Source organism: Oncorhynchus keta, chromosome 25 (genome assembly GCF_023373465.1).
Source record: "Oncorhynchus keta strain PuntledgeMale-10-30-2019 chromosome 25, Oket_V2, whole genome shotgun sequence".
Lineage (NCBI taxonomy): Eukaryota > Metazoa > Chordata > Actinopteri > Salmoniformes > Salmonidae > Oncorhynchus > Oncorhynchus keta.
The window spans coordinates 289731-314684 of NC_068445.1; the positions used below are offsets into that span (position 1 = coordinate 289731).

Genomic DNA, 24954 nt, shown 5'->3' on the forward strand with positions numbered 1-24954 from the left:
AAAGTGATTGAGTAGGCTGCATAGATTTCATGACTAGAAGCCCAAAAGACGAAAACTTCGTTTTTTTTTGTAAATTGAAATTTGCTATCGTTAATGTTAGCAACACCTCCGCCTTTGCGGGATGCACGGGGGATATGGTCACTAAGTGTAGCCAGGAGGTGAGGCCTCATTTAAAACAGTAAATTCATCAGGCTTAAGCCATGTTTCAGTCAGGCCAATCACATCAAGATTATGATCACTGATTAGTTCATTGACTATAATTGCCTTTGAAGAAAGGGATCTAACATTAAGTAGCCCTATTTTGAGATGTGAGGTATCATGATCTCTTTCAGTAATGACAGGAATGGAGGTGGTCTTTATCCTAGTGAGATTGCTAAGGCGAACACCGCCATGTTGAGTTTTGCCCAACCTAGGTCGAGGCACAGACACGATCTCAATGGTGATAGCTGAGCTGACTACACTGACTGTGCTAGTGGCAGACTCCACTATGCTGGCAGGCTGGCTAACAGCCTGCTGCCTGGCCTGCACCCTATTTCATTGTGGAGCTAGAGGAGTTCGAGCCCTGACTATGTTGGTAGATAAGATGAGAGCACCCCTCCAGCTAGGATGGAGTCAATCACTCCTCAGCAGGTCAGGCTTGGTCCTGTTTGTGGGTGAGGCCCAGAAAGAGGGCCAATTATCTACAAATTCTATCTTTTGGGAGGGGCAGAGAACAGTTTTCAACCAGCGATTGAGTTGTGAGACTCTGCTGTAGAGCTCATCACTCCCCCTAACTGGGAGGGGGCCAGAGACAATTACTCGATGCCGACACATCTTTCTAGCTGATTTACACGCAGAAGCTATGTTGCGCTTGGTGATCTCTGACTGTTTCATCCTAACATCGTTGGTGCCGACGTGGATAACAATATCTCTATACTCTCTACACTCGCCAGTTTTAGCTTTAGCCAGCACCATCTTCAGATTAGCCTTAACGTCGGTAGCCCTGCCCCCTGGTAAACAGTGTATGATCGCTGGATGATTCGTTTTAAGTCTAATACTGCGGGTAATGGAGTCGCCAATGACTAGAGTTTTCAATTTGTCAGAGCTAATGGTGGGAAGCTTCGGCGTCTCAGACCCCGTAACGGGAGGAGTAGAGACCAGAGAAGACTCGGCCCTCTGACTCCGACCCGCTGCTTAATGGGGAAAACCGGTTGAAAGTTTCTGTCAGCTGAATGAGCGACACCGGTTGAGCGTTCCTACAGCATTTCCTTCCAGAAACCGTGAGAAAGTTGTCCGGCTGCGGGGACTGTGCCAGGGGATTTATACTACTATCTGTACTTACTGGTGGCACAGACGCTGTTTCATCCTTTCCTACACTGAAATTACCCTTGCCTAACGATTGCGTCTGAAGCTGGGCTTGTAGCACAGCTATCCTCGCCGTAAGGCGAGTACAGCGACTGCAATTAGAAGGCATCATGTTAATGTTACTACTTAGCTTCGGCTGTTGGAGGTCCTGACGAATTGTGTCCAGATAAAGCGTCCGGAGTGAAAAAGTTGAGGAAAAAATAAATAAATATATGAACGGTAATTAAAAAGTGAAAACCGTAAAGTTGTCAGGTAGCAAAATAGGTTGGCAACAAAACGCACAGCAACTTTGATTCTCAAATTCCAAATGAATATATTAGCAATCAAAGAATAAAATCGACAGTTAATGACTAGGAAACAGATATTGCGCCTTTTAATAAAAGTAGATTGTTTACTTATGCAACGTATTTCAATTACTTTACTACATCACATTAATCACGCAATGATAATTAGTTTGATGGAAAACCTTAGGCATTGTACAACATTATAAATTACATCGAGATTCCCCCTTAATTCTCTAACTTTATTCCATTTATTCAATAAATCCCGCAACTTCTCTCATACTGGGAAGAAAAAATATAACATGTTCAGACCTTAAGGGCAGTTAAATTTCGAATGTTTCACCCAGACGGAGATGATCCAATATGCGTTTTATAGTTACATCGTTTGGGTAAGATAACCAAAAGTGGACACACTCTAATCAGTTTCTAGAGCTCAATTTCCCAGATTTTGTAGATTATTTTAAGTGCTTAAAAACTTCATCTTTATCAAATTATCCATTTAAGATACCAACTCAAAACCTACGTACGTCTACGAATGGGTGGTTTAAATTGTATCTAATCATTCTCAGCATTACTTTATCAAATCTCTAGTAATTGATTATACACATACAATTTATCATAATTTCAAATAATTCACAGAATCCAAATGACATTTAAGAAATCTTAGGTACTCACACAGAACTTTCAGGATCACCCACACAGGATTGGTTAGATGTTCACACAGAACTGGTCAGACGTCCACACAGAACATCAGAACATAAGGTTTGCCAACACAGTCAACCCTACCCCGCTCACACAGAACGGTCCGACAACTATTACCTAGTGATCCCATAACAAAATACTCACACAGAGTAACCCAGGGCATACCTGGCTAGCACATTTAAAATAATTGGAATTCACCACATCTGAGGGTCACAGACAATGACACAGATGCACAGAATGGGGTCCTTCTTCCAATAGGGCATCACCAAGTGCCGTGTTTCACCTAGAACACACAGTCCCCTGGCCCCTCACCCTGACAGACCTCACCAAATCCCCACTGTGATCAATTCAGTGTCAGGAGGGCTCTTGGTCACTGGCAACCGGACAGTGCAGAGTATCTTTTGAGTCCACAAAAATTCCTTTGTAAGGTGCCTTCCTTACAAAGGAATTCACGCTCAGAGTACACGTAACAGGCATAATTAAAACACTCGACTTCAAATGTGTGTGTGGTTCGCTCACCTTTTTCTTTAAAAAAACCTCAGTTCGAGATGTGGTATCCACTCGGCTCGCTTCCTCTTAGATCAAAGGTTGGTCCATCTGCTTCGTTCCCGAAGTGTGGTTTCCCTGAGATCCCAAGTTTAGGGGATCCCTCGTGCACAATTTATTTACCTAGATCGTCTGGAACGGTCACCGAGTGAAGATTCACATCCCCTCCTCTTCGCTAAATGTCGTGGACATTTCCTCTATTTACCAAATCATGAGAGCAAACCACACACATTGCAGCTGAGATCCTTTAATAGCAAAAGACACACATAGCCCGACAGCATAGGCATAATTTGTCGTTCAGCTTTGCTCTCTTCTCAAACTCAGAACCAGAAACAAATCCTCCATATCAACAGGCATATATCAAATCCATCCTATCTTGACAAGATCACAGAGACACACTGACTGGCACACAGACATTGTGGAGCCAAGAGATACACGCTTGACCTCTCCCCTCTCTCCGGCCCAAGCAACTTAGTCTTGACATAGAACAGATACTGCAACCCCGCCACAGTATTATACAAAAATAACATTCTGATGAGAAGTAACTTACAAACATATGATGAATATAAAACATCTTACCTATGTTACCAACCAATTCTGATTATTCCCCAACACTGGCCAAATTCAAAGTCAATAGGTGTGGAGTCAGTGAGCTGGAGAACGAAGGAACTTTCTCACTAAATTGAAGAGTCTCAACTAATGTCCTATTTTTTTCCTTACCTTTCTCTACCACTGATCTGAAAAGAACATGACAGATGGAAGCTATACTGTATAAACCTATCCAGTCCTATCCAGTCACTAAACCTATGTTAATGAAAGAAGGGAAGGCATTTTATAGTTTTGTTGGTAGCAATGCTACTAGAAATATCCTCAAAGATTTTTTTTAAACTAATCTAATTTCCTCTCCCCTGTTCCCCCCCTCTTCTCTCCCTCACCCAGGTCTGCAGTGTAGGTCAGACTCCCTGGACAGTGAGGATGAGGTCTAGAGGAACTGCTGGCAAAAAGCCATCTTTAAAGTGGGCAAGGACTGCAGACAGGTCTCTCTACAGACACACACTCTGTCTTTCGATCTATATCAGAATCTGTGTTCATCTTCTCTTGATGTCTTCTTTCTCTCTCTCCCATTGTCTTCATTTACATTTTACATTTAAGTCATTTAGCAGAAGCTCTTATCCAGAGCGACTTACAAATTGGTGCATTCACCTTATGACATCCAGTGGAACAGCCACTTTACAATAGTGCATCTAAATCTTTTAAGGGGGGATGAGAAGGATTACTTTATCCTATCCTAGGTATTCCTTAAAGAGGTGGGGTTTCAGGTGTCTCCGGAAGGTGGTGATTGACTCCGCTGTCCTGGCGTTGTGAGGGAGTTTGTTCCACCATTGGGGGGCCAGAGCAGCGAACAGTTTTGACTGGGCTGAGCGGGAACTGTACTTCCTCAGTGGTAGGGAGGCGAGCAGGCCAGAGGTGGATGAACGCAGTGCCCTTGTTTGTCTTCAGTCTACAATCTGTATCTTTCACACTATCGCTGTTTCTTCTGTCCTCCTGTTTGCTCTTTCTGCCTCTCTCTCTTGACAGTAGCCCCCCTTCTAGGAGCGGCTCCAGCCGCGGAGCTAAGGCGTCCACCATGTAGTTGGTTGAAGTCCCGAACAAGTTCCGTATCCAGGATGTCTCGGGCAGGCACCCATGTCCGCTCCTTGGGGCTGTAGCCCTATATATAATAATATATAATAATATAATATAATAATATCAGTCCACCGGGAACTGCAGGGTTCCTTGGACCCGACGAGCCTCCAACAGATGCCGGACAGTGTAGGCTGGGCGACCATCAACAGTCTGGGGCAGAGGGGCAGGTATGGGGGAAAAAAGGGACTGGTCCTTTCCAGCTTGAGACATTGAAGGATGGACAGACCTTCATAGACCTGGGAAGCTGGAAACGAAAGATGACCGGGTTGATGCGTCTCAGGATCTTGAATGGTCCTATGTACAGTGGTTCTTCCTTTTAAAAGTTGCATCATATTGCAGCACAGCTTGCGGGCTGCTGCAGAATTCTATGGCATGCTGTTTAAACTATGCCACTTGGTTTACATACCCTACATTACTCATCTCATATGTATATACTGTACCCGATACCATCTACTGCATCTTGCCTATGCCATTCTGTACCATCACTCATTCATATCTTTATGCACATGCATATTCTTTATCCCTTTACACTTGTGTGTATAAGGTAGTAGTTTTGGAATTGTTAGGTTAGATTACTCGTTGGTTATTACTGCATTGTCGTAACTAGAAGCACAAGCATTTTGCTACACTTGCATTAACATCTGCTAACCATGTGTATGTGACAAATAAAACATTTGATTTGAAGTGAAGAGCAAAATAATACTAACATTTCCAAATAAAACTGATTGATTTATAAAGACAAATCCCCATGCTCTGTCATTCAGTAATAATAATAGGATGACAGATCGGCTCTCTGAACTCATTAAGAGGCGGCTTCTATCTTCAATATAATCATGAATTCAGAAGGTTAAACCCATAGGTTTTAGGCCTGCAGTATGTTATAATAAACAAAATTGCATGTCAATTCATAAACCGTGTGCCATGGAATTGGTACATCGCAAATCTCTTCCCAACTATTTTGCAATATATGGCACAGCTGTACATTTTTGGTCCTTCAATGAAACTGGTATATATTTTTATTTATCTAATTGTTTTTAACCAATTTTGGGCTTTAATGTAGGTCCGACAGTCAAGTACCTTACTTTTTCCTCCTTCCACTTGATAAAGGTTCCAATTTTTTATTTAACCTTTATAACTAGTCATGTCAGTTAAGAACAAATTCTTATTTACAATGACTGCTTACCAAAAGGCAAAAGGCCTCCTGAGGGATGGGATTATAAATAAATCAAATGTAAATAAATATAGGACAAAACACACATCACGACAAGAGACAACACAACACTACATGAAGAGAAACCGAAGGGAAACAACGTAGCAAGGCAACACAACACGGTAACAGCACAAAACATGGTACAAACATTATTGGGCACAGACAACAGCACAAACGGCAAGAAGGTAGAGACAACAATACATCATGCAAAGCAGTCACAGCTGTCAGAGTATCCATGGTTGAGTCTTTGAATGAAGAGATTGAGATAAAACTGTCCGGTCTGAGTTTGTTGCAGCTCTTTCCAGTTGCGAACTGAAAAGACAAGCGATCCATGGATGTGTGTGTGCTTTGGGGACCTTAAACGGAATGTGACTGGCAGAACAGGTGTTGTATTTATGTGCGGGATGAGGGCTGCAGTAGATATCTCAGGTGTGAGTGAGGCCTAAGAGGGTTTAATAAATAAGCATAAACCGGTGGGTCTTGCAACTGGTATACAGAGATGACCAGTTTAGAGGAGTATAGAGTGCAGTGTTGTGTCCTATTAGGAACATTGATGTTTTTATCAATTAGTGTATGTGACTCACCACCTGGATTCGGTCTTAAGTAGCAAAATTTGAAATTGTGTTTTTTACATTGGATAAAAGTAGAGACTCAGAGCTAGAAAATGACATATCATACACTGTATTTGAGGAACAATGGGAAAGTACTTCTGCTTTGAAAGTTGATCAGCTTGTAAACTCGCTTTTGATAAAATGGCCTTTAAATGTTTTGGTATCAAGTGAAGAGATCTTTGTCTACACCCATTCAGCATTGTTCACACCCTCTTAACCCATCTTTTTTTCACTCTCGGAGCGCACACTTGACGCTCTGTCCTATGATTGTTTACCTATGGATAACATGAAAACAGCCTAAACATCTCTGTTGGGAACAATTTCATCACGTTTTTTTGCAGACGTTTACTGACCATATTCAGGTCATATTCAACAGGTGTTGTACACACGTCACACATAACGTTAGCTATTCGGTGTCCTGTGTGAATCTAAGTGTGCGTTCTCTAATTCTCTCTTTCTTTCTTTCTCTCTCTCGGAGGACCTGAGCCCTAGGACCGTGCCCCAGGACTACCTGACATGATGACTCCTTGCTGTCCCCGGTCCACTTGACTGTGCTGCTGCTCCAGTTTCAACTGTTCTGCCTTGTTATTATTCGACCATGCTGGTCATTTATGAACATTTGAACATCTTGGCCATGTTCTGTTATAATCTCCACCCGGCACAGCCAGAAGAGGACTGGCCACCCCACATAGCCTGGTTCCTCTCTAGGTTTCTTCCTAGGTTTTGGCCTTTCTAGGGAGTTTTTCCTAGCCACCGTGCTTCTACACCTGCATTGCTTGCTGTTTGGGGTTTTAGGCTGGGTTTCTGTACAGCACTTTGAGATATCAGCTGATGTACGAAGGGCTATATAAATCAATTTGATTTGATTTGAGCTAATGAGCCAGCTAACGTTAGCTAGTTAAACAACAATGAACAGTGCCAACAGTGCTGGGAGCTAACCAACCAGGTTCAATGTTAGCTAGCTAACATTAGACTCTAACTAGAAAAGCAAATGGATCTGGGATACGAATATAGGTAGCTTACGCACTTTTGTACATCCCGCTGTAACGTACAATTTACCTTATTTTAGCGCCGCAAAACAGTTCATCGTGTTTTTCCCTATGCCTAGTTAAGAGCTTCTGTGACGATCGTCTGAAGAAGTAGACCAAGGTGCAGCTGGGTAAGTGTTCATGATCTTAAATACTCAGAACACCAAACAAAAACAACAAATGGAATAACGATCATCACGTTCTGCCAGCTTCACAGAGCTAACAAAAAACAAGATCCCACCACATAGGTGGGAAAACAGGCTACCTAAGTATGATTTCCAATCAGAGACAGCAATAGACAGCTGCCTCTGATTGGGAACCACACTCGGCCAAAACCCAAGAAATACATAACATAGAATGCCCACCCCACATTACTCCCTGACCTCACCAAATAGAGAAATAAAATGTCTCTCTATGGTCAGGGCGTGACAGCTTCATCCACACATTGTGGCGAATAGACTTCTTAGAAACCTAATGCGCATCTCTGCTGCTTTTTCTAGATAATCCTCCGTGGAGTGGCATATATACGGCGCAGTCTGAAAAATGAGCTTCTAGGAAATCCTCTTTTTAATGGCTCAGGATGGAAGCTGTTCCCCTGCAATAGAGTATTTCTGTCGGTTTCTTTTCTAAACAGAGTTGTAAACAGGATTACGTTTGATACTTATTTTCCACCATAATTTGCAAATTCATTAAAATCCTACAATGTGATTTTCTGGATTTATTTCTTCTCATTTTGTCTGTCATAGTTGACGTGTACCTATGATGAAAATTACAGGCCTCTCATATTTTTAAGTGGGAGAACTTGCACGATTGGTGGCTGACTAAATACTTTTTTGCCCCACTGTATAGGGCTTGCTCCAGATTAGAGCATATATACCTTTGGAACACCTGTGTGGGATCAACACTTAGTTTTCTATAGAAAGGTTCATTACTGAGTTGTCTCTGAATTTCTTATATTTTTCATAGTCTAAAACAACCACAGCATCCCCCTTGTCTGCAGGTTTAATAACCAAAGATTAATCTTTCATTAATACATTAAGTGCCTGTTCTTCTGCTCTAGTGAGATTCTTCTGAATGTGGTTTGTTTGTCTCATATATACTGACATGGCTTCTTGTTCGACTAACCTACAATAGGTAGTAATCGAGGAGTTGTTAACCATGGGACAGAATTTGCATTTGGGCTTAAAATGGGTACCAGTTCTTTGTGTTTCTAGGCCCAAAAGTGTTTTGTGAAAACAGATCTACTTTCGTATCGAATGGTTTATCTTTACATGTAGGTACAAAAGAGAGGCCCTTAGATAAGACTGAGACTTGAGCATCAGTAAGGTCTTTTTCGGAGAGGTTAATTAACGTGTCCTGCTGTCGTTCTGTGTCCACGGCCTGTGTTCCTGGTCTCCTCTTGGACCGCTTGCCTCTCCTACATCGTTTATTTTCTTTTGTGGAGCCTTGTGTTGCTTCCGGGCTGAGAAAAACGACTGTGTGCCATGGTAGCTGGAGTCACTGTCTGTAGGGAATTCGTTCTCAGTCACGGCCTCTGTGTCCAAGTTTCCATTTCCTCCCGCTGCTGAGTTTAAATTGTAAATAAAACATATAAAGAAATTATATGCGTCATTACATACAGTGGGGAGAACAAGAATTTGTTATACTGCCGATTTAGCAGTAGCATTGCAGTAGTCTAACCTAGAAGTGACGTATGAAACGTATGATCTGTAATTGCAAACAAAGGTTTCTGTACCAAACATTAAGTTCTGCTTTTCTGGTGTATCAAATACTTATGTCATGCAATAAAATGCTAATTAATTACTTAAAAATCATACGTGATTTTCTGGATTTTGGTTTTAGATTCCGTCTCTCATAGTTGAAGTGTACCTATGATAAAAATGACAGACCTCTACATGCTTTGTTATTATTGTTATTATTCGACCATGCTGGTAATTTATGAACATTTGAACATCTTGGCCATGTTCTGTTATAATCTCCACCCGGCACAGCCAGAAGAGGACTGGCCACCCCACATAGCCTGGTTCCTCTCTAGGTTTCTTCCTAGGTTTTGGTCCTTTCTAGGGAGTTTTTCCTAGCCACCGTGCTTCTACACCTGCATTGCTTGCTGTTTGGGGTTTTAGGCTGGGTTTCTGTACAGCACTTTGAGATATCAGCTGAAAGGGCTATATAAATAAAAGGGCTATATAAATACATTTGATTTTATAGTAATTTAGGCAGGTTACCTTGGTGTTCCTTGGCACAGGAACTATGGTGGTCTGCTTGAAATATTACACTGTTCATTTACCATGGTAAGGTAGCCTTCTGCTCCTTTGAGGAAAACCAATTTTTCCTTTGACAAAATATATTGAAAATATACTGCATTATGAGTTTGTTAAACCTCGAAATGTGAAAATGACCCGAAGGTTAAGGGTTGTTTAACATCTGAGTGCTTCTGTTTCCTCTTTTTTTCTAGTGTGAGTCCGGGACCATGACGATATAGTGCTATAGAGCGCTATTTGTATTTATCTTGTTTTTTATTGCCACTTTCCTTATTTTTTTTCACTAGTCCTGCATGTTGGAGCTCGAAGCCTAAGATTTTCACTGTACTATCAAAAATTCTGAATCTGAACCATAAGAATCAATTTATGATTAGAGGACAATTCTACTAACATAGCGTAAATGTTTGAGTTGATAAAGATTATTTTTTTCAAAGAAAGTATTTCAAATATATCTTGTTAACCTTCAATATTTGCTTTCATTCTTCAACAAAACTCCATGTACTTGTTGTTATTTTGTGGATTTTTTAAGGCTCATTTTATAGTTATATAGGCTAGTTATAGCTGGCTAGACCTATAGCCTACATACCTGCATGAGCATTCAAAAGTTTTAAACAGTAATTAACACATCAATAGACAAAAAGTAGAGAATATAAAATGTTGTTTTTAAAAGGTGTCAAAACAATAACTCTGATCACCAAACAATATCCATTTGATTGAACATGAATTATCCTACCAAAGAAGCATTTGGGCTTAACCTATTCTTTGTCAAATTTGGTTCAATTACACCCATTTCAAACAATTACACCCAGCTAAACAATTTTCTATTACAATAGAATGATGTTATTGTTGTGTAGGAAAAAAAGTTACATTTCCAAATATGGTTTCAACAAGGCTACATTTTGTGGTTTTAATTCATCAACAATAGATAATTATTATATAACATAAATTATTCAGGGAAAGGACGAGTGTCAAAATTGTGTCTTGGTTAGGAGAAACTATTTACCAGGCTTATCAAAACTTAAATGACAATGATCATATTATTTAATGAATCACATCTAACCTTCGATAGTAGCCATAGGGCTATCCACAGTGTAACTATGATTTTAACCTACATGAGAAAAATGTATATAGGCCTATAACCTATATAATTCAGTACCTATTTTCAACATATTCACACTTAGAATCAAATTCTCTTTAATGTTTTGTCTCCCTTTATTGCAACATTCCTAATGTTTTGAGAGGATCCTCTCTTGTTTGTAAGGGAACATCATGTTTTGAAGACAGTAACCAGATGTCCGTTAGGTCCAGGTCGTAGTGGTCCTGGACTCACACTAGAGAAAAGAGGACACAGAAGCATTCAGATGTTAAACAACCCTTACTTAGCCTTCAGGTCATTTTCACATTTAGAGTTTTAACGAACTCATAATGTGGGCGGGCACATGACAGGTATATTTTAATCCAAATTGACTATAAGGAAAAATTGGTTTTCCTCAAAGGAGAGGAAGGCTACCTGGAAAATGAACAGTGTAATATAGGCTACTTTAGAAATAAATAAAACATAGAACTATCATAGGCTAATAATATATAACTTTACCATTGCCCCAGCATTCTGTAAGGAAACATGGAGAACTATTTAGAAATGCAATTATTTTCCATTAGAAAGTGGAGAACTCTCCACAGTATGACAACTAATTGTAACAAGAAGATATCTGTTAATTTAATTTAAAGCACGACCCTTCAGAGTCATTAAACAAAATCTGCATGATGGGGTATGTGAACACCACTTCAAATGAGTGGATTCTGCAATTTCAGTCACACCCGTTGCTAACATGGGTATACAATCAAGCACACCGCCATGCAATCTCAATAGACAAACATATGCAATAGAATGGCCCGTACTGAAGAGCTCAGCGACTTTCAACTTGGTACCGTCATAGGATGACACCTTTCCAACAAGTCAGTTTGTCAAATTTCTGCCCTGCTAGAGTTGCCCTGGTCAACTGTTAGGGCTGTTATTGTGAAGTGAAAATGTCTTAGAGCAACAACGGCTCAACCACGTAAAAATCACCTGTCCTTGGTTGCAACACTCACTACCGAGTTCCAAACTGCCTCTAGAAGCAATATCAGCACAAGAACTGTTCATTGGGAGCTTCTTTAAATGGGTTTTCATGGCAGAGCAGCCGCAAACAAGCCTAAGTTCACCGTGCGCAATACCAAGCGTCAGCTAGAGTGGTGTAAAGCTCAACGCCATTGGACTCTGGAGCAGTGGAAACGTGTTCTATAGAGTGGCAGTCCGACAGATGAATCTGGGTTTGGCAGATGCCGGGAGAACGCTACCTCCCGAATGCATAGTGCCAATTTTAAAGTTTGGTGGAGGAAAAATGGTCTGGGGCTGTTTTCCATGGTTCGAACTAGGCCCCTTACTTCCAGTGAAGGGAAATCTTAAGGCTACAGCATACGATGACATTCTAGACAATACTGTGCTTACAACTTTGGTAACAGTTTGGGGAAGGTCCTTTCCTGTTTCAGCATGACAATACCCCATTCACAAAGCAAGATCCATGAATAAATGGTTTGTCAAGATCAGTGTGGAAGAACTTGACTGGCCTGCACAGAGCCCTGACTTCAACTCCATCAAACACCTTTAGGATTAATTGGAGCGCCGACTGCGAGCCAGGCCTAATCGCCCAACATCCGTGCCGACCTCACTAATTCTCTTGTGGCTGAATGGAAGGAAGTACCAGCAGCAATGTTCCAACATCTAGTGGAAAGCCTTCCCAGAAGAGTGGAGGCTGTTATAGCAGCAAAGGGGTGACCAACTCCATATTAATGCCCTTGATTTTGGAATGAGATGTTAAACGACCAGAAACCTTGGTAGTAAGCTCTAAAATAGAACTTCAATTTTTTTGGAAGCATAAATCAGTTAGGCTATATCAGTCAGATAGATATAAGATATAAATCCTAATAAGATATATAATCATTTACATAGAAACAAATGGATGTGGACAGGCATATTTGCATGTATATCAACTAATGACAAATTATACATTCTTGTCAACCAAAAAATACACTTTTAGGTGCTTGGCCTGGAAATGTTTAATTGCACAATCAACTTTTGGAGAGTTGGCGTGCAGGCATACCAAAGACCTTTTCTGAACATAAAATACTTTCGGGTTGATATGTGCCCGAAATGCATAAAGACTCCAATTGAAGATTATAAGAAAGGTGCCCAAAATGCTTGATTAATACCTCCTTCTACAGCAAGGTTTCCAAACCTTGGTGAACAGCGTTGCCCTGAGTGAGGCACAGCCTCTGATGTACAACAGCGGGGTTAACACAGCATTTAAGCGTGGAAGAATTCTAAGGGGATCGGTTCCTTCGTTTCTAAAAGAATAACACGTTGACCCGATAAAATTACAACAAATTATGTGGATGAAAATGGGTAACCATGCCGCCAGGAAAAACACTGCTACTACTATGATTAGGTATACCGAGGAGCGCTTGTTCTCTCTCTCCACAGAGGGCGGCTCTCTCTCCAACTGGAATTTAGCTATAAAGAACAGTCTAATATTCAGGCCTATCATAATGATCACAGTGAAAATGTTCCCAACAAAAGTACCGATACCCGTGACTTGTTTCGCGATCCCCATTGAAACTAGATTGTTCACCGCTACAATGGTAAAAGCGTAAACCCAGTAAAATAGAATGACAAGCAGCGTCCTGTTGCGGGTCATTCTCTGGGAGTATTTAAAAGGTGCTGTCACGGCATGATACCTATCTGACTGTGCTGCCAGTATAGCCATGTACGAGAGCCCCAGGAATGTGGGAGCGATGTAAAACGTTCTTTTAGGGGAGTCATAGCTGTCCCTCACGTCTAGGACGCCCACATAGTAATAGGATACCCCAGAACAGATGTCGCTGAAAGAGGTACTCAGCATGTACATAAAGCGGTTCTCGCTGCGCAGCGACTTGTTCATCATGATTGAGAGAAACACCGAGATGTTGAGGAAAGTAATTGCGGCTGCCAACACTATGCTGAAAAGAAACATCAGCACATTCCCGAAACTATTGAGGGGCAACACTGGTGACAGACCCACACTGTTGTTACTCATTGAGAGATAAGAGAGGGAGCAAAGAGAGAGAGCCGTCACAGAGCTTCTAAAGAGTCAGAGAGATGCGCGTACTGTAAGCACTTGCAGGTGGATAGGCATGCCACATCTATGACTGGACACTGGGTTTATATAAAAGATGCACGAGGGGACCAGACTTCTCTTTGGCTGGTTAACAGGGATGTGCTCAATTCCCTTGGATTCTAATTAATGCATTGTTCGTATTCAAGGGAATGGTTGTGTAGCCTAACAAATTGGGTTGAGATGTCAAGGGAAAAATGCAATTTAATGAGCTGTGTTATGAATATTCAATGACATATATCCACTTGTTTGGCTGGTTCATCTCTAGGTTTCTTTCTAGGTTCCTGCCCTTCTAGGGAGTTTTTCCTAGAGACCATGCTTCTAAATCATTACCTGTTGTTTGGGGTTTTAGGCTAGGTTTCTGTACAGCACTTTGTGACATCGGCTTATGTAAAAAGGACTTTATAAATACATTTGATTGAATGATGCACTTTGTTCCATTTTCAGGATTCATCTTGGGTTGATTTGAACCTACAGCATATATCCATATTTAGCTCATGAAATCAATTGAGGCATTGAACAAATATAAATAAGACAGCCTACACCTACTTCGAACCCTAGCAAACTGATAAAACATTGCTATTGCCTATACAATACCACAGATTATTTTGCAAGAGTCACAACATTTTCCTTTTTAGCTGGTTCACCAAATGTTTGTGTACTACTGGTAAAGTGAACAGGTTTAGCTAATACTGTGACATTTTGAAACAATGTTTTTTAAATTAAACAAATGGTTAGTGGGAGAGGCTGTATGGACAATCCTGGCCTACAAAACAATGATTTATGTAGCGCAGATGAGAGCTAAGTTTTTTTTTACATTTATGCTCTCCCCATTGAGTAGAATATATCACATCTGGATGGCTACCAATATTAGTTATTTTTGTGATGGCTGCTATCCTACTTGACACTGTGTTAGGCTACAGCTGACCGGTGACATTGCACCTTAGGTCAGCAGGCACCTTGATACAACATGGTGCACTGGTCATTCGCATCAGGTTTCGCGAGTACGGCCCATCATGGTTTAGGTGTCAATCCGAAAAAATATATGTAATCTTTTGAACTGGTAGAAACAAGACATTTTCCTACACTGCGCTCAGTGTATTCTCTATGGCACTCAGAGGCTGCGCTACAGCCTATAATCACAATATTCTCTGGGTGATGTTTTTCTAGGTCGCAAAACTAGATATTTACGAGAAATTTAGAGCAGACCGAAATGGCATTTGTCAATTTGAGCTAGCTAGCTAGCAAACATTAGTCAGCTATCTAGCTAGGTTAGCTAAGGTAACATTCAGTAATTCAACGTTGGCAAGCGTTAAATATACTTATAAACAAGGCAAGGTACCTACCCAGCAGCTGATGAAAATATTATTCCACTTCACAGCCGCTTCAAGAATTGTCTGAGCTTCATGTGTCTCGCCTGAAATTGATCATTTTAATCTACAGTAGGCATAAGCTATTATAATAGATACAGTATGTTAGAGTCATTTTTACAGAAAGCTTCCGAATTACAGTTAATATTACAATTTCTGTAATTTGAATTTCGCGCTCTGCAAATTCACCGGATGTTGTCGAGGTGGGACGCTAGCGTCCTAATTATCCGTAAGAAGTTAACAATAGTATTTTTCAGCATTTTAATGCAGTGCAATCTACAGCATGAAAAGCTGTAAAATACAGTGTTTTACTGTTGAAATTACAGTAAAGTCTTACAGTGTAGGCCACTGTGGGCGGCCCTTACTTATCATTGTTATGAGTTCCCTCTGGCATTTGGTATAGTGCATAGTGACCCTTACAGCATGCAGTGTGCACAATGGCCATCATCACAATTATTATGCACTTTTCTGCCCCCACAGCGTGGTATTGTGCACACTGGCGCTCATCACAGCTTAAATGTGAGAACTCTTTGTGGTGACTTTGTCATGAGGAGAAAGAAAAGACAAACAAACAAGTGGACCAAACCCAAGAATGCAAATAACAACAATAGTGGGAATTCAACACGATGGACAGAGGTAGACCAAATCCCTGCGAATCTCAGGTTCAGAACCACAGAGATGTGGACAGCGGCCGTCAGGTGAAGCTGGGCCCAAACCCAAATGGCACCTATAGACTACCTACACCCTATGCACTTATGGAGATCTAAGAAGATTTGACAGGTGTATGCAAGATGGTAATACATCTGCCTTGCCATTTTTATTGCAATTATGTTGAAATTATCCATATTGCTTCTACCAATCAAATCCTCTCAGATCTTCACAAGTGCATCGGACATAGGGTTTAGGTGTCCATTGGGATTGGGCCATGTTCACTCTTGACCACAGAGAGAATCAAATCACCTCTCTGATTTATAGCCTACAGGAAGGCCTAGTGTAATTGTTCCCAGCTATATGCCTGAACAAGAAAGTGTTTCATGTTGACTTACCTACGGATCTCGATTCCCTCATCACTTTCACCATCCGAATTGATGGACGACTACGGAAACAACGGAGGGTTTGGAAATTTAGCTTCGCTCGCACGTCCAGGGATTCCACCTTGCCTCCTAGTCATCCCGAGAAGTCCCTGACAATCCATTTTGCTGAGAGAACCCGAGGATTCCTGACCTTCCCCGAGAGTCGCCGAAGATGGCTGAGTCACCGCTTCCCGAGCCTATGCAACTAGGTAGAGCTAGGCTATCGCCAGCGGAACCGTAATACAGGATCTACACTAAGAGTTGTCTGTATTGCGGGACTCTCGTCATTTTCTGTCCTCTTGTCCTTTGAAAGAGATCAGGCTCACTGGTAGGAGTACTCTGGTGGGCCATATGGAGAACTTTCCTGTTTCCCTTGCTCGCACCCCTGTTCATGCCATTCTGCTGTGGGGAGGCCAGTCTAAATCTCTCCGAGTCCTCATTTCACTTCCGCCACACCGACCTTATGACTGCGGGATTGACCTTCTCCCTAGCACCACTCCGCCCCAGGGATGACTAAATTTGTTGTCGGGACCGGAGACCAAGGCTATGGACACCTACTTTGAGGACTCCCTAGCTGCAGGATTTATACATCCTTCGTCCCCTCCCAACGGTGCAGGATTCTTCTTTGTGGAGAACTACCGGGGACTCAATGACATAACAGTGAGGAAATGCTACCCGCTACCTGTCGCTACCTCTCATCTCCTCGGCCTTTGAGCCACTCCAGGGGGCCACCATGTTTTCGAAGCTGGATGTACGGAACGCCTACCACCTGATGCAGATACGGGAGGTGGATGAGTGGAAGACCATCTTCAACACAGCCAGCGGCCACTACGAGTATTTGGTCATTCCATTTGGCCTCACCACCACCCCTGCTGTATTCCAGGCTCTGGTAAATTATGTTCTCTGCGACATGTTGAACCGGTTTGTCTTTGTTTTAAATTGATGACATCCTCATCTTCTCCTGCTTCCCCTAAGACCATGTCCGACAGGTTCTTCAACGCCTCCTGGAGAAACAGCTGTTTTTTAAGACAGAGAAGTGCGAGTTCCATCGCGCCACCATCCCCTTAATGGGGTACATCATCCAGATGGATCCCGGGAAGATGAGAGCGGTGGTGGATTAGCCCCAGCCTTCGTCCAGAGTGCAGCTACAGCATTTCCTGGGTTCGCCAACTTCTATTGCCGCTTCATCTGGAGTTACAGCACATTGGCTTCCCCCATGTCAGCACTCACTTCTCCCAAGGTTCTATTCACGTGGTCTCCTACAGCTGACCGGGTGTTCCGGGACCTCAAACACCGCTTCACCGCTGCTCCCATCCTGGTTCATCCTGACCCTTCCCGCCAGTTCGTGGTGGAGGCCGATGCGTCAGATGTAGGAGTGGGGGTGGTAATGTCCCAGCATTCTGCCCTCGACCTGAAGCTACACCCCTGAGCCTTCTTCTCCCATCGCCTCAACACCACAGAGAAAAACTACAATGTGGGAAATCGTGAGCTTCTCACAGTGAAGATGGCATTGGAGGAATGGAGGCAATGGCTGGAAGGGGGAGAACATCCGTTCATCGCATGGACCGGCCACAAAAACTTGCAGTGTCTCAGCACCACCTAACGCCTCAACTCCAGGCAAGCTGGATGAGCCCTGCTGTTCACACGGTTCAACTTCTCCCTCTCATATCGGCCCATGATCCAAGAATGTCAAGATGCCTGCACTATCTCGCAGTTACAGTGGGTCAAAAAAGTATTTAGTCAGCCACCAATTGTGCAAGTTCTCCCACTTAAAAATATGAGAGAGGCCTGTAATTTTCATCATAGGTACACTTCAACTATGACAGACAAAATGAAAAAAAAAAATCCAGAAAATCACATTGTAGGATTTTCAATGAATTTATTTGCAAATTATGGTGGAAAATAAGTATTTGGTCACCTTCAAACAAGCAAGATTTCTGGCTCTCACAGACCTGTAACTTCTTCTTTAACCTCTAGTAACTCCCCATCCCGGGTCCGAGAGTGTAATCATCGACTGACACTAATTAGCATAATGCAACGGAGATAAATATTCCCAGAAAAAAATCCTATTCATGAAAATCACAAGTGAAATATATTGAGACACAGCTTAGCCTTTTGTTAATCCCCGTCTTCTCAGATTTTCAAAATATGCTTTACAGCCAAAGCTACCAGAAGGCGAGGTCAGTACAGGTGCATCAAAGCTGGGACCGAGAGACTGAAAAACAGCTTCTATCTCAAGGCCATCAGACTGTTAAACAGCCACCACTAACCGCCACCACTGCTGCTGCCAACACACTGACTCAACTCCAGCCACTTTAATAATGGGAATGGATGGGAATTGATGAAAAATATATCACTAGCCACTTTAAACAATGCTACTTAATATAATGTTTACATACCCTACATTATTTATCTCATATGTATACGTATATACTGTACTCTATTTCATGTACTGCATCTTTATGTAATACATGTATCACTATCCACTTTAAACTATGCCACTTTGTTTACATACTCATCTCATATGTATATACTGTACTCGATACCATCTACTGCATCTTGCCTATGCCGCTCTGTACCATCACTCATTCATATATCTTTATGTACATATTCTTTATCCCTTTACACTTGTGTGTATAAGGTAGTAGTTTTGGAATTGTTAGCTAGATTACTCGTTGGTTATTACTGCATTGTCGGAACTAGAAGCACAAGCATTTCGCTATACTCGCATTAACATCTGCTAACCATGTGTATGTGACAAATAACATTTGATTTGATTGATTTGATTTAGACAAGCATTTGTGTAAGTTTATCGATAGCCTAGCATAGCATTTTGTCCAGCTAGCAGCAGGTAACTTGGTCACGGAAATCAGAAAAGCAATCAAATTAAATCGTTTACCTTTGATGAGCTTCGGATGTTTTCACTCACGAGACTCCCAGTTAGATAGCCAATGTTCCTTTATTCCAAAAACTTTATTTTTGTAGGCAAAATAACTCAGTTTGTTCTTCACGTTTGGATGAGAAATCACCCGGAAATTGCAGTCACGAAAACGCTCCAAAATATCGATAGAAACATGGCAAATGTTGTTTATAATCAATCCTCAAGGTGTTTTTCAAATATCTATTCGATAATATATCCACTGGGACAATTCGTTTTTCAGCAGAACCGCTTACGGGTATTCTTCAACATAAATGCGTAAAACTACGTCACAATGCTGTAGACATCTTGGGGAATACGGAGAAAAAGTAATCTGGTTGATAGCCCATTCACTGCTCAATAGGGACGCATTGGAACGCAGAGCTTTCAAAAGATGAGTCACTTCCGGATTGGCTTTCGCCTGCAATATCAGTTCTGTTATACTCACAGACAATATATTTACAGTTTTGGAAACTTTAGAGTGTTTTCTATCCTAAGCTGTAAATTATATGCATATTCTAGCATCTTGTCCTGACAAAATATCCCATTTACCACGGGAACGTTATTTTTCCAAAAATGAAAATACTGCCCCTAGTCACACAATGTTAAGAGTCTCCTCTGTCCTCCACTCGTTACCTGTATTAATGGCACCTGTTTGAACTTGTTATCAGTATAAAAGACACCTGTCCACAACCTCAAACAGTCACACCCCAAACTCCACTAATGGCCAAGACCAAAGAGCTGTCAAAGGACACCAGAAACAAAATTGTAGACCTGCACCAGGCTGGGAAGACTGCATCTGCAATAGGTAAGCAGCTTGGTTTGAAATCAACTGTGGGAGCAATTATTAGGAAATGGAAGACATACAAGACCACTGATAATCTCCCTCGATCTGGGGCTCCATGCAAGATCTCACCCCGTGTGGTCAAAATGATCACAAGAACGGTGAGCAAAAATCCCAGAACCACACGGGGGGGGGCCTAGTGATTGACCTGCAGAGAGCTTGGACCAAAGTAACAAAGCCTACCATCAGTAACACACTACGCCGCCAGGGACTCAAATCCTGTAGTGCCAGACATGTCCCCCTGCTTAAGCCAGTACATGTCCAGGCCCGTCTGAAGTTTGCTAGAGAGCATTTGGATGATCCAGAAGAAGATTGGGAGAATGTCAAAGGGACCAGGACAACTGATCCATGTAAAGGAAAGAATGAATGGGGCCATGTATCGTGAGATTTTGAGTGAAAACCTCCTTCCATCAGCAAGGGCATTGAAGATGAAACGTGGCTGGGTCTTTCAGCATGACAATGATCCCAAACACACCGCCCGGGCAATGAAGGAGTGGCTTCGTAAGAAGCATTTCAAGGTCCTGGAGTGGCCTAGCCAGTCTCCAGATCTCAACCCCATAGAAAATCTTTGGAGGGAGTTGAAAGTCCGTGTTGCCCAGCAACAGCCCCAAAACATCACTGCTCTAGAGGAGATCTGCATGGAGGAATGGGCCAAAATACCAGCAACAGTGTGTGAAAACCTTGTGAAGACTTACAGAAAACGTTTGACCTCTGTCATTGCCAACAAAGGGTATATAACAGAGTATTGAGATACACTTTTGTTATTGACCAAATACTTATTTTCCATCATAATTTACAAATAAATTCATAACAAATCCTACAGTGTGATTTTCTGTATATTTTTTTTCTCATTTTGTCTGTCATAGTTAAAGTGTACCTATGATGAAAATTACAGGCCTCTCTCATCTTTTTAAGTGGGAGAACTTGCACAATTGGTGGCTGACTAAATACTTTTTTGCCCCACTGTATAACCCCAAGGCTATTACCCTGAAACCCGAGACCATCCTTGCCACCTCGTGCCGAGCAACAGCACTCAACTGGGGTGTAGGGAAACAGTTCTGGGAGGCAGCTAAACCCCAGGGGGGTCCTGATAACCGGACGTTTGTGCCTGACAATCCACTCCACGGTTCTAGAGTGGGCCAACTCCTCCAGGCTGGCCTGCCACCCAGGTTCCCGCCAGACAATGGTTTTGTTCGACGACACTTCAGGTGGTGGTAGAACAGTTTTCCAAAGCTGCCCACTTCATTTCTCTGACCAAACTACCCTCTGCCAAGGAGACAGCCCAGCTCATGGTGCAGCACGTTTTCCGGATCCATGGACTGTCAGTCGACAAGGTCTCTGACCGGGGCCCTCGGTTCTGGAAGGCGTTCTGCACCCTCATTGGGTCGTCAGCCAGCCTGTCCTTTGTTGGTCAATTTCTTCAACAGATTCTATATAGGTATACAGGTCTATATAATTCTCTTTTTTCTTGAAATTTTTTTTACCACATTTTTCTCCCCAATTTTGTGGTATCCAAATGTTAGTAATTACTATCTTGTCTCATCACTACAACTCCCGTACGGGCTCGGGATAGACGAAGGTCGAAAGCCATGCGTCCTCCGAAACACAACCCAACCAAGCCGCACTGCTTAACACAGAGTGCATCCAACCCGGAAGCCAGCCACACCAATGTGTTGGAGGAAACACCATGCACCTGGCGACCTTGGTTAGCGCGCACTGTGTCCGGCCTGCCACAGGAGTCGCTAGTGCGCGATGAGACAAGGATATCTCTGCCTGCCAAACCCTCCCTAACCTGGACGACGCTAGGCCAATTATGCGTCGCCCCACGGACCTCCCGGTCGCGGCCGGCTTCTACAGAGCCTGGGCACAAACCCAGAGTGTCTGGTGGCACAGCTAGCGCTGTGATACAGTGCCCTAGACCACTGCACCACCCGGGAGTCCCACAGGTCTATATAATTATCAAACTTATAAATTGGTAGTAGAAAGGAAACACAGACTCTTTGTTTAACCTCTCTAGGGTATGTGGGATGCTACCTGGCCAACATCCAGTGAGATTGCAGAGTGCCAAATTCAAATACAGAAATACTCATTATAAAAATTCAGAAAACAAAACATATTTTATAAAGGTTTAAAGATTAACTTCTTGTTAATCCAACCACGGTGTCAGATTTTTAAAAATGCTTTACGGCGAAAGCATACCGTACGATTATTTGAGAACACAGCAGACAAATCATTACAAACAGTAACCAGCCAAGTAAAGAGTTACAAAAGTCAGAAATAGACATACAATTATTTTTTTAAATTTTTATTTCATTTTATTTCACCTTTATTTAACCAGGTAGGCTAGTTGAGAACAAGTTCTCATTTGCAACTGCGACCTGGCCAAGATAAAGCATAGCAGTGTGAACAGACAACACAGAGTTACACATGGAGTAAACAATTAGCAAGTCAATAACACAGTAGAAAAAAATGGGCAGTCTATATACAATGTGTGCAAAAGGCATGAGGAGGTAGGCGAATAATACAATTTTGCAGATTAACACTGGAGTGATAAATGATCAGATGGGCATGTACAGGTAGAGATATTGGTGTGCAAAAGAGCAGAAAAGTAAATAAATAAAAACAGTATAAAAACAGTATGGGAATGAGGTAGGTGAAAAAGGGTGAGCTATTTACCTATAGACTATGTACAGCTGCAGCGATCGGTTAGCTGCTCGGATAGCTGATGTTTGAAGTTGGAGAGGGAGATAAAAGTCTCCAACTTCAGCGATTTTTGCAATTCGTTCCAGTCACAGGCAGCAGAGTACTGGAACGAAAGGCGGCCAAATGAGGTGTTGGCTTTAGGGATGATCAGTGAGATACACCTGCTGGAGCGCGTGCTACGGATGGGTGTTGCCATCGTGACCAGTGAACTGAGATAAGGCGGAGCTTTACCTAGCATGGACTTGTAGATGACCTGGAGCCAGTGGGTCTGGCGACGAATATGTAGTGAGGGCCAGCCGACTAGAGCATACAAGTCGCAGTGGTGGGTGGTATAAGGTGCTTTAGTGACAAAACGGATGGCACTGTGATAGACTGCATCCAGTTTGCTGAGTAGAGTGTTGGAAGCCATTTTGTAGATGACATCGCCGAAGTCGAGGATCGGTAGGATAGTCAGTTTTACTAGGGTAAGCTTGGCAGCGTGAGTGAAGGAGGCTTTGTTGCGGAATAGAAAGCCGACTCTGGATTTGATTTTTGATTGGAGATGTTTGATGTGAGTCTGGAAGGAGAGTTTGCAGTCTAGCCAGACACCTAGGTACTTATAGATGTCCACATATTCAAGGTTGGAACCATCCAGGGTGGTGATGCTAGTCGGGCATGCGGGTGCAGGCAGCGATCGGTTGAAAAGCATGCATTTGGTTTTACTCGCGTTTAAGAGCAGTTGGAGGCCACGGAAGGAGTGCTGTATGGCATTGAAGCTTGTTTGGAGGTTGGATAGCACAGTGTCCAATGACGGGCCGAAAGTATATAGAATGGTGTCGTCTGCGTAGAGGTGGATCAGGGAATCGCCCGCAGCAAGAGCAACATCATTGATATATACAGAGAAAAGAGTCGGCCCGAGAATTGAACCCTGTGGTACCCCCATAGAGACTGCCAGAGGACCGGACAGCATGCCCTCTGATTTGACACACTGAACTCTGTCTGCAAAGTAATTGGTGAACCAGGCAAGGCAGTCATCCGAAAAACCGAGGCTGTTGAGTCTGCCGATAAGAATTTGGTGATTGACAGAGTCGAAAGCCTTGGCGAGGTCGATGAAGACGGCTGCACAGTACTGTCTTTTATCGATGGCGGTTATGATATCATTTAGTACCTTGAGTGTGGCTGAGGTGCACCCGTGACCGGCTCGGAAACCAGATTGCACAGCGGAGAAGGTACGGTGGGATTCGAGATGGTCAGTGACCTGTTTGTTGACTTGGCTTTCGAAGACCTTAGATAGGCAGGGCAGGATGGATATAGGTCTATAGCAGTTTGGGTCCAGGGTGTCTCCCCCTTTGAAGAGGGGGATGACTGCGGCAGCTTTCAATCCTTGGGGATCTCAGACGATATGAAAGAGAGGTTGAACAGGCTGGTAATAGGGGTTGCGACAATGGCGGCAGATAGTTTCAGAAATAGCGGGTCCAGATTGTCAAGCCCAGCTGATTTGTACGGGTCCAGGTTTTGCAGCTCTTTCAGAACATCTGCTATCTGGATTTGGGTAAAGGAGAACCTGGAGAGGCTTGGGTGAGGAACTACGGGGGGCGGAGCTGTTGGCCGAGGTTGGAGTAGCCAGGCGGAAGGCATGGCCAGCCGTTGAGAAGTGCTTATTGAAGTTTTCGATAATCATGGATTTATCGGTGGAGACCGTGTTTCCTAGCCTCAGTGCAGTGGGAAGCTGGGAGGAGGTGCTCTTGTTCTCCATGGACTTCACAGTGTCCCAGAACTTTTTGGAGTTGGAGCTACAGGATGCAAACTTCTGCCTGAAGAAGCTGGCCTTAGCTTTCCTGACTGACTGCGTGTATTGGTTCCTGACTTCCCTGAACAGTTGCATATCACGGGGGCAATTCGATGCTATTGCAGTCCGCCACAGGATGTTTTTGTGCTGGTCAAGGGCAGTCAGGTCTGGAGTGAACCAAGGGCTGTATCTGTTCTTGGTTCTGCATTTTTTGAACGGAGCATGCTTATCTAAAATGGTGAGGAAGTTACTTTTAAAGAATGACCAGGCATCCTCAACTGACGGGATGAGGTCAATGTCCTTCCAGGATACACGGGCCAGGTCGATTAGAAAGGCCTGCTCACAGAAGTGTTTTAGGGAGCGTTTGACAGTGATGAGGGTGGTCGTTTGACTGCGGCTCCGTGGCGGATACAGGCGATG

At 42.9% G+C, this 24954-nt stretch overlaps 1 protein-coding gene across 1 annotated transcript; it reads right to left on the minus strand.

Moving 5' to 3' along the window:
- Window positions 1-10692: 10692 nt before the first annotated feature.
- Window positions 10693-13866, minus strand: LOC118357885 (adenosine receptor A2a-like). The gene is made up of 2 exons (XM_035735195.1): window positions 12919-13866; window positions 10693-11000 (listed from the first exon to the last, which is right to left on the minus strand). Exons 1-2 carry the CDS (start codon window positions 13779-13781, stop codon window positions 10937-10939), a joined length of 927 nt encoding a protein of 308 aa, XP_035591088.1. The 5' UTR covers window positions 13782-13866; the 3' UTR covers window positions 10693-10936.
- Between the last annotated feature and the right edge of the window lie 11088 nt (window positions 13867-24954).